We start from the raw sequence: 10,990 nt of genomic DNA on the forward strand, positions 1-10,990 counted from the left end.
GGCTGGGCTGGGCCTCTGCCGCCCCCTGTGCGGGTTGTCCCGAGGGGCCGCCTGCAGCCCGTGGGTGGGGCGGGCGAAACCGCCCGGGTGGGTGCGAGGAGTGGCCGGGCTCGGCAGGTGGGTGTCCGGTGGGAAGCGCTGCGCGCCGGAGCTTAGACTTGCAGTTCTGCTTTCCGGAAAGCGCAAATCTTGTGCATGTCTACTTCGGGACCTTGTAAGTTAAGGGTCTCAACTTTGGGTCGTGTTTGATGGCTCTTGTGCCACTGAAAATGTGTCAGTGTTTAAGAGCAGCTGTACCAGTTTTTTTTTTTTTTGTTTTTTGGTTCGGAGTCTCGCTCTGTCGCCCAGGCTGGAGTGCAGTGGCTGGATCTCAGCTCACTGCAAGCTCCGCCTCCCGGGTTCTCCTGCCTCAGCCTCCCGAGTAGCTGGGACTACAGGCGCCCGCCACCTCGCCCAGCTAGTTTTTTGTATTTTTTTAGTAGACACGGGGTTTCACCATGTTAGCCAGGATGGTCTCGATCTCCTGACCTCGTGATCCGCCCGCCTCGGCCTCCCAAAGTGCTGGGATTACAGGCTTGAGCCACCGCGCCCGGCCATCTGTACCAGTTTTTAAAAATCAGACGGAGAGCTCAGCGCGCTGACCGGGCGAGGACGCCGGGACCTGTGCTTGCCTGTGCGCTGAGTGCCTCGAGGGCCGGGCTCGGCTGAGTCCAGGATGATGGTCAGGGTTATACTTCCCTGAGCCCTTGCTCTCTGAGTTTGTGAGTTTGTCTGAATGTGCCCTCTACGATTGCATCTTCGGAATCGGCCTTCTAGGGTTTTAGTTAATCAAGCTGAATTGGATAGGTTTCATTGCTTGGTTCTTTTGAATGAACTTACCCACCCACCTCCTTAATTATGAAGTAATTTTAAATTGCAGAGTAAAATTCTCAGTGGGAACCAAGTCGTTCAGCAATATTGATTTGAATTATGCCTGTAATTGTGCAATTTTCTCCTTTTTGAAATATTTATTAAAAACCTCCTTGAATTAAATGTGAAGATTAGTCATACTGCCGTCCTGTCAACATCAGAAAGCATGTAAACGTTCTAGTGTGTTGCTGTGGTTGGTGCTGACTGAGCAGAGACCCCTGCCGCATCTTGGGCTTTTAAGAGCTGCTTGGAGGGCGTCCACAGGCAGAAAGTAAAGCCCATGGTCAGTGAGGCTTTTTAGGCGAAACCTTAGCTTGTGATTGGAGAAAAGCAAGGGCTGGTGCCTTTGTCCTCAACCCAGATGGTGCCCAGTGTTCCTTCTGCAGCCTAAGACCCCGCCAGCGGCGGAGGCACCTCAGACAAGATGGCAAGATAGCAAAATTGAACCAAAATTTAGTCTTGGGTTTTGTAAAAGTCTTTTTATCTTGAAGTTAGCGTTTCCTACAGAAATTCTGCCTGCAAGCAGTATGTTTATCGGCATTTCAGATAGGTTTTTTTTCGTGAAGAATTGGAGTTTAGAGAGTAACAACATAATCAAATTAGCAGAAAAAAAGAAATTAATGATAGCCAACTGAGAAATGTGTTTGGAAAATAGATGCTGAGGATAATTTTAGTGAAGTCCAGAGAGAATTTTTTAATCTTATTTTGGCCAGTTCTGTGGTGTATTGATCATTCTGTATTTACAGCTGCTTTCAAGTGACGAGCTTATCAGACTTCGTTTTTGGTTTCTTTTTATGTCCTGATGCACTGACACAGCTTGCAAACTGTTCCAAAGCAGTTTAATCAGAAGAAAAGTAAAACCAAGAAACTTAAATAGTTACTGGGTTAAGTGCTTACTTCAGGTGAAGTTTTTCAAATCCCTGAGCATGAACATCAAATATATTGTTCTAAGACAAATTGATTTCATTTATTTGAATGGTTTGTTCTGCATATGTTTAATGGTGTTCTAGAAATACATTATTTAGGCCATTATAGTAGTAAACGTTTGCTTTGCTTCTTGGGCTAATTGTAACAACAGTGGCATTCCATTCTGCATTCTTCATGATGTTTTTGCTGATTTATTTGAAAAATTGTGACTTGGTTTTGATATGAAACCTGGATATTAATATCAGTTGGGAGTCTCAGAGATTTTTCCCAAGGGTCTTTAGATAGGGGCCAAGTCCAGGATCCAGAGCCAGCCGACCTACTTGAATCCTCTCTGAGGTTCCGTCTTTCCATGGGGTTAGTGGGGTTTCTGTGGGTAATGTTTGAAACCTTTGGTGGTGCTCTTGTGAACCAGGGCTCACAGCCTGTGCACAGTAACCATGTGTGAACTGTATTTGTTTTTTTTCCGAGAGGGATTCTCACTCTGTGGCCCAGGCTGGAGTGCAGTGGCGCTATCTTGGCTCACTGCAAGCTCCGCCTCCTGGGTTCACGCCATTCTCCTGCCTCAGCCTCCCCGGTAGCTGGAACTACTGCCATCACGCCCAGCTAATTTTTTTGTATTTTTAGTAATGATGGGATTTCACTGTGTTAGCCAGGATGGTCTCGATCTCCTGACTTCGTGATCTGCCCGCCTCAACCTCCCAAAGGGCTGGGATTACAGGCGTGAGCCACTGTACCTGGCTGAACTGTATTTTAAGTATCCGTTTTTAAAATAATAAACAGTAAAATTCTAGTGAGAATAATTACACGTAGTTGTAAAAGAATCAGTGAGTATACCACTGCCCCCAGTTCATTTTCCATGAAAGCAATTCCTGTTTCTGATACCAACTCCTGGTATTTGTAAGACCGCTGTTTCTTTAGCGGATGTGCAGGTGCATTTTTATCCGTTTTAGACTTCTTGCCTGGAGAGGGGATTTAGTTCACTACCCTACTTCTGCTTCTTCCTGATACGGTCATGCGTGTTTAGGTTCTTCGCTGGCTGCTTCTGTGATTGTATGGGTTGCACATGCAGATGAGTTTCTTGCTCATGATTTATAGTTGCATTTGATTGGATGAGGACCCCTCACTTTGGTAGATTGCGGGATTAATGTCTCTGCACTTCTTTCTTTTCCCCCTCCACCTCCTAATTCAGCCGTCTGAAATTACATATTGTTAAGCAAGGTCTAATATTCCTTTTATATGTTCCCCATTTTTTTCTTAGAGGAAATGTTTGATAGTTTCTCCTAAAAAAATTGATAATTGGCACACAAGACTACTCTTGTGATAAAACTAGTTTTCAGTTTTATCTAAAGACTGAAATTGGCTTAAAGTTGGGCTTTCAAATTCAAAACTCTGCCCCAGATTAGATTTAGACACAGAGGGTGAGTGTCCTTGTCCCCAGGAGGATAGCGTGATAATTTGTTCACGGTTGTGTTATGGGAGCTGCCCCTTTTAAGCTGGCTCTGTGTGTGTGTGGTGGGGGGCGGGCAGTGGGTATTCCACGTCAGCATACTGGAAAGAACAAATAAATATTTAGTGATCTCACTGTTTCTACTTACATTTGGTGTAATACACTGTTGTTATTGGTGCTGTTACCTGTGTTAATAGGGCAGTTTACAAAAGTTTCAAGAACATTTGTATTAAAATTATTTCAAAGACTTCTTTCTTAAAATATGATTTTACCATGTCAAAAATTATGTTAAGGTAGAAGAATATTTGTTCTTTCTCGTTCATTTTCTGAAAAAAGAAAAAACAAACTGAATTAGCTTATGTCAATGAAAACAGACTAGAAATTGGAGAAAGGGAGAATAATTTTTTATTCCACATAATAAGTAATTTCTGAATTGCAAATATTTCTAAATACTCGAAGGCATCTCTCACATCCCCTCTTCTGATTGCTGAGTGTATTTATTTCCTAAAGCTTTTTTTTCTTTTCTTTTCTTTTTTTTTTTTTTTTTTTTTGGAGACATTGTCTCGCTCTGTTGCCCAGACTGGAGTGCAGTGGCAGAGTCTAGGCTCACTGCAACCTCTGCCTCCTGGGTTCAAGTGATTCTCCTGCCTCACCCTCCCAAGTAGCTGGGGTTACAGCTGCCTGCCACCATGCCTGGCTAATTTTTAGTACAGATGGGGTTTCGCCATGTTGGCCAGAGTGGTCTTGAACTCCTGACTTCAGGTGATCCACCCACCTTGGCCTCCCAGAATGCTGGGATTACAGGCATGAGCCATCGCGCCCAGCCCCTAAAACTATTCTTTATGATATTTCTGAGACTATTCAGTGGTCTTCTAAAATGCACCCAGCAGAATGGAAAATGTATCCTCTAAATGACTGGCCAACCTTAGCACATGGACAGTGTCACCTCTTACACACAGCCACTAAAAACTAAACACTAAAACCAGTCTTCTTGGGTAAAGTTTTCTAAGATGGAAAATTTAAGCAGCAAGATGTGTCAAGTTGTAGACATTGGCCAGGAAAAAGCCAGGAGCAGCCAGGCAGGGGAGAGTGTGCATCCAGCGTCCTCCTGTGTGATGAAGGGATGACACCTCGTCCCTCTGGGCTGTCAGCTTTTACTGCTCCAGAATACAGATCTCCTGATTCAGTGTCCAGTGCCTTTTGAACTGACCGCAGGCCCTCATGGACGACTGGAACTGTAATGTGGAAAGGGCTATGATGGAGCCAGTTAAAATGCTTCATTATTTGCAAAATACCACATACAGTAATACGATATAGATGTCTTCCCCTTCTCCACTAAGTAGCATAAATTAAGACTTTAGAGAGGAAGTGTGCCTTTTTCATGTCGTATCTGAGTCAGTGAGTATCCTGTTTGGAAACAGGCTTCATCCTGGTTTTCTGGAGTGCCGAGTTGGGGTGGAAAGGAGGACCGGGGGCTCAGTCCTTCCTTGCCCCTTGGGCTGCCCTTCAGGGTTAAGTAGAGAGTCTCAGCTGAGCTCCCTGGATGCACAGGGGCACCTGGGAACATAAGAAGGGGAACAGTTTGCAAGGGGAAGTTTAAATTACTGTCCCCCATAGCATCTGTTCCTTCAGGACACTAACCCTCTGCATCTGTGTCTTCTGTGTCACCAGTGGCCAACAGTGTTGCAAACAGGAACCCGAGGTTTTCACTTCACTGTTGATGGGAACAAGAGGGCATCTGCTAAAGTTTCAGATTCCGTAAGTTCATGCCTTTTGTTCCATTATAAATGATTTTTTGGCTTGGGGGTAAGGATCTATACCAGTTTCTTTTCATATGAGTCATAGACATAAGAGAAAAATTTATCATAGGTATCCAATGCATGCTGAAATTATTTTCAGTGTAGTAGTACTTAACTGCAAGTACAAACACAAACATAGATGTTAGCATTTTTACTTATATCTCTTTTTTTTTTTTTTTTTGAGATGGAGTCTGGCTCTGTTGCCCAGGCTGGAGTACAGTGGCCGGATCTCAGCTCACTGCAAGCTCCGCCTCCCGGGTTTACGCCATTCTCCTGCCTCAGCCTCCCAAGTAGCTGGGACTACAGGTGCCCGCCACCTCGCCCGGCTAGTTTTTTGTATTTTTTTAGTAGAGATGGGGTTTCACTGTGTTAGCCAGGATGGTCTCGATCTCTGGACCTCGTGATCCGCCCGTCTGGGCCTCCCAAAGTGCTGGGATTACAGGCTTGAGCCACCGCGCCCGGCCGTTTACTTATATCTCTTAACGTATCTATAAACTAGATTTAAATTTAGATCAAATAAAGCAATAAATTAAAGTGAACAGTATCTGCTGTGATAGATGATAAAATTCCTACTGAAATTAGGACCGTGGGCCACTCAGGTGTGGGTTCCTTGGTATTCAGTGTGCCTGTTCTCTCTCTGTTGGAAAACTGAAACTTGCTGAGAAGTTCTTTTCTCATAAGCTCACAATAGCGACTGAATATTCCTTGGCACCTTCTCAGCCATAAGCACAGGCCCTGAAGTAGAGTTGTGGTCCCCAGTCTGATCCCACGCGACAGACCTTCTACCATTCATAGAATCTGATTGTCGGTCCCTTCTCCACGTGCGAATGTGCCCCCCTCTCCCCGCACTGTTCAGGGCTCAGCCCCGGGACAGGATGGAGGCCCTGTGTGCCTAGCAGGTGGTCCTTTTGTCTTTGTCAAGCTCCTTCACTGTAACAAGCGTCTTCGTGTTTGGCATAGTGGAGCACGTGATTGACAGGTGAATTTTTCTTTTCCAGATTTCTGCTCAGTATCCAGTAGTGGATCATGAATTTGATGCAGTGGTGGTAGGCGCTGGAGGGGCAGGCTTGCGAGCTGCATTTGGCCTTTCCGAGGCAGGGTTTAATACAGCATGTGTTACAAAGCTGTTTCCTACCAGGTCACACACTGTTGCAGCGCAGGTAAGAGAAAGGTGCCCCACCGTGCTCCCACTCTGTGCAGGTCCCACACAGCCTTGTGCTTTCTACCTGGGCAGCCTCCTGCCTTCTCCCCATGCTCCAGCCACATGGCCTCTTGCTGTGTCTTGCTCACTCAGCTTACCCTCTCAGCGGTCTTTCCCTGGAGCCTGTTCCCTGGAGACTTTGAAGGGCTGGAGCTTTGTTGTCACTCCTAGTTGGGACTCCAGTCACACTTGGGTTTTCTTTGACCATCTCGCCTACTTTCCTCCCCACCCACCCCCACCGCCCCAACACCTTAAGAAAAGGAGATCATCTAAAGAGGAGGAATCAGAATTTAGGGTGGGGAAGGAAAGGACAAGGGTTTTATTTGTCCCCGTGCTGCTGTCTTCTGGGACTCTCTGAGGAGTAAGACGGTGGTGGGCACACACAGCCAAAGGAAGTAGGGGTACAGGGGAGTGCGACTCTGAGTGTGGAGCTTATTACTTGGGAGGAAGCACTTCTGGTCTTTAACACATGCCCGTAAATGCCACTGGGAAGATTTGTTAGTACAATTATCTGGAAAGATTTGTTGAGTACCTTTTCTGTGCCAGATATGTTAGGTAATAAGCATATTACAGGTGGCCTTTCCCTCACGGCTCCGGTCTGCCCTTCCTGGAGCTCCCTCTGTCTCCACCACACAGATGAGGAGACTGAGGCTAAGGGATTGAATCACTGGGCAAGCTGGGGAGGGTTGTGACCCGGAATCTGTCGGGCCTCGCTGCTCCTCCGCTGAGGTCAGCCCTCGCTGGGAGTCACTGCGTGAGGAGTTGGCTTTCTCTGAATCCCCCAGTGGGTGGATTTGGGCCTGGAAGACAAAGCTGGGGCTCCTGTTTGTGGCTTGTAAGGAGTGGTTGGTGTTTCCAGGGAGGAATCAACGCTGCTCTGGGGAACATGGAGGAGGACAACTGGAGGTGGCATTTCTACGACACCGTGAAGGGCTCCGACTGGCTGGGGGACCAGGATGCCATCCACTACATGACAGAGCAGGCTCCCGCCGCCGTGGTCGAGGTGATGGGCAGGAGGCTCTGGGTGCCCTCGTGGTCTGTTTCTAGTCAAAAAGAGTCCTGGAAAGGATGTAAGCAATTGAGGCAGATGTGGCCGGCCGAAAGAATGGTGATGGGCAGAGCTCACAAGAGGAGTCATTTTCCGTCACGAACTATGCATTACACGTAACAAGAAGACTTCTCTTTGATGAAGTGTTGACATTTTCATAAAATAGGTTACTTTGGGTTTGCAGATTTGTGTTAAAGTTGTTCAGTATAGATGAGCTATGAATATCTTGACTCCTTCAAGGTAATAAGGTTTTTGTTTGTTTTTATCTTTCACAGCTGGAAAATTACGGCATGCCGTTTAGCAGAACTGAAGATGGGAAGATTTATCAGCGTGCATTTGGCGGACAGAGCCTCAAGTTTGGAAAGGGCGGGCAGGCCCATCGGTGCTGCTGTGTGGCTGATCGGACCGGCCACTCACTATTGCACACCTTATATGGAAGGGTAAGACTGCCCTGTGCCCACCTGAGACAGGACATGTAGTGCTGGGGCTTACGGTGACAGCGGGGAATGGGTTAGCGTGCCCAGTGAGTCCGCCAGAGATTATGTAAAAAGCAACAGAGAACAGCGGTGTAGGACACATGCAGCGACTGTTGATGTGAAAGGACGAGGCATGTGCTGTGAGAAGCTGTCTCTAAGGCAATATGTTATTTCTTGTATCCATTTTGGAAAGTTGAATTGATAATCTTATATACTAGGTTTTTAACTTGGGATATGTGATACTCAAATATAAGAAAAGAGCAAGCAGGCCAGGCACAATAGCTCACATCTGTAATCCCAGCACTTTAGGAGACCAAGGCAGGAGGATCACTTGAGACCAGCCTGGACAACATAGCGAGACCCTGTCTCTACAAAAAGTTTAAAAATTAGCTGGGCATGGTGGTACATGCTTGTAATCCCAGTTACTCAGGAGGCTGAGGCAGGAGGATCACTTGAGACCAGGATCACTTGAGACAGTGAGCCATGTTCATACCACTGCACTCCAGCCTGGGCAACAGGAGACCTGTCTCAAAAAATGAAAAAAGTATTTTAAGGCTGTTTTACCACCTCTGAGTTCCTGAATGGGTTGGTTTTGTTTGTTTTGTTTTGTTTTGCTTTGTTTTTGAGATGGAGTGTCACTCTTGTCATGCAGGCTGGAGTGCAATGGCGCAATCTCTGCTCACTGCAACCTCAGCCACCTGGGTTCAAGCGATTCTCCTGCCTCAGCCTCTTGAGTAGCTGGGACTATAAGTGCACACCGCCATGCCTGGCTAATTTTTTGTATTTTAGTAGAGACAGGGTTTCCCATGTTGCCCAGGCTAGTCCCGAACTCCTGAGCTCAGGCAGTCCACCCGCCTTGGCCTCCCAAAGTGCTGGGATTACAGGCATGAGCCACCACACCTGGCCATGGATTGTTTTAATGTTAATTGTTATCACTGGACAAAGACTTGAGGTGACAATAGTTACTGGGTAATCAGGGTCAACTTTGGCGTGGCCAAATAATATTCTGAATGGTATCGATTCAGAATATTCAACATTCTGAACTTTGTTGTTTTCTGATGAATGGAGACAGACCATTAATTTGCGAGTTGTGAGAACACCAGTGCCTTCTCTGTGGCTGAGTGCAGGGATGAGTGTGTGGTGGGAGGAGAAAGCAGGTCCGTCCGGAGCAGGAGCTGTCATGTGGGGAGCTGGCCCAGGCTTACGAGGGCACCTCGCACCGGCTGAGGGAATAGCAGGTCCAGGCGGGCAGCGCTGTCCAGTGCCTACCTTTCTGCAGTGCTGCAGTCTGCTTGTCTGCAACCATCCACATTGGGAACTGCCAGCCACATGTGGCTGTTGCTAATGTGGCAGGTGTAGCTGAAGAGCTGAACGTTTGATTTATTTTAATTAATTAAGTGGTTATGTGTTGCCAGCAGCTCCCACCTGGGCTGTGACCCCATGGTCTGTGGACCTCACTCTGGCATCAAACTCTGAGCGGAGCTGCCTGTGGCCACCAGACAGTGTGGAGTGCCTCTTCGGGTTGTGTAGAAATAGGAAATGTGTCACCAAAATAGGAGCTGTTGCTGCTGCGTTCTCTAGTGCACCTGCCTTGTTTGTGCTGCTCGGTGTGGAATGCCTCTCGGGCTCTGACAGTGTCCTTGACTCTGTTGCTGATCTCCTTGGATTTACCTGGTCCATTTGGATCAGGTTCTTTCACCTATTCACACGAGCAAATACCACCTTAAAACCTCAAAGGTTGGCTTAACACTTCTTGCCCTTTTTTTTCCTTTCTTTTAGTCTCTGCGATATGATACTAGCTATTTTGTGGAGTATTTTGCCTTGGATCTCCTGATGGAGAACGGGGAGTGCCGTGGTGTCATCGCACTGTGCATAGAGGACGGGTCCATCCATCGCATAAGAGCAAAGAACACTGTTGTTGCCACAGGGTAGGACTCTAATTTCTACTTATTTCATTTATAAAAATGAATAACTTTCATTTAGAGTTTCTTTGTTTTAATGAAAATAAAGGTATTATAGAATAGCGGTTCAGACACAGGCCTTGATATAACCTTGTGAGGGTGATGGCCTCTCCCAGCCGTGGTTCCTCACCTGTAAAGGGTAAGGACGGGAGCACCTGCCTCAGGCGGTGAGAAAGCATGGCCCTCAGTAGACCGGAATGGCTGCCATCAGGTTCACAGCTTACCTGTCCCAATTTTAGATGAGGAAACTGCGGCCCAAAGAGTCCCATGGGGTTTTTTGGCAAAATCCCTCTTGTTTTAGTGGGTACTGGGTTAATACTGATTCCTGGGATGGATAAGTCCTTCTTCTCCACATAATGAAAATAAGTAACTTTAATTTTATACACTGTCAGTTACTTTAACCATTTTCAAAGTTAGAAAGTGTCAGTACAGCAAAGGAAAAAATCAGCAAAACTACAGGTTGGGAAAAAATATTTTCCAAACCATATATCTAATAATATCTTTGTATCTAAAATAGAAAAAAAAACCCTACTAAAAACAACCTTCTAAACCCTACTAAAAAACAACCCTACTGAAAATGGACAAAGGACTTGAATAGATATTTTTCCAGAGAAGACAAACATGGCCAATTGATGTATGAAAAAATGCTCAACATTACTGAGCACCAGAGAAATGCAAATTAAAACCCCAATGAGACATCATCTCATCTCACTCCAGTTAGAATGGCTGTTACCAAGAGGACAAAAGAGAGCAAGTGTTGGTGAGGATGTGGAGAAAAGGGAACCCTGTGTGCTGTTGGGGGGAAGGTAAATTAGTACAACTATTGTGGAAAACTCTGGAGGTTCCTCGAAATTCACAGGACTACCATGTGCTCTAGCAACCCCATTTCTGGGTGTATATCCAAAGGGCATGAAATCAGAAGCTCAAAGAGACACCTGGACCCCCATGTTCATTGCAGCGTTGTTCACAGTACCCGAGATATGGAAACAACCTAAATATGTGTTGGTGTTTAATGAAAATGTGGTGTGTATACACAACTGAATATTACTCAGCTGTGAAAACGAAGGGAATCCTGTCATTTGTGACAGCATGGATGAACCCAAAATCATTATGTTAAGTGAAACAAGCCAGGCACAGAATGACAGATACTGCATGTCACTTATACGTGGAATCTAAAAAAGTCAAAACTCATGGAAACAGAGTAGGACAGTGGTTGCCAGGG

General features: G+C 46.1%; 1 protein-coding gene across 1 annotated transcript; it reads left to right on the forward strand.

Annotated features, from left to right (window-relative positions):
* Positions 1 to 4,900: 4,900 nt before the first annotated feature.
* Positions 4,901 to 10,201, forward strand: LOC113223452 (succinate dehydrogenase [ubiquinone] flavoprotein subunit, mitochondrial; the record flags this gene model as incomplete). Its single annotated transcript, XM_026452928.1, has 5 exons — positions 4,901 to 5,041; positions 6,081 to 6,242; positions 7,143 to 7,286; positions 7,607 to 7,771; positions 9,587 to 10,201. Coding segments are annotated over 5 exons (765 nt in total), but the record flags the coding sequence as incomplete, so codon positions are not given.
* Between the last annotated feature and the right edge of the window lie 789 nt (positions 10,202 to 10,990).

The sequence above is a fragment of the Piliocolobus tephrosceles genome, unplaced genomic scaffold (genome assembly GCF_002776525.5).
Source record: "Piliocolobus tephrosceles isolate RC106 unplaced genomic scaffold, ASM277652v3 unscaffolded_41412, whole genome shotgun sequence".
Taxonomy (NCBI): Eukaryota; Metazoa; Chordata; class Mammalia; order Primates; family Cercopithecidae; genus Piliocolobus; species Piliocolobus tephrosceles.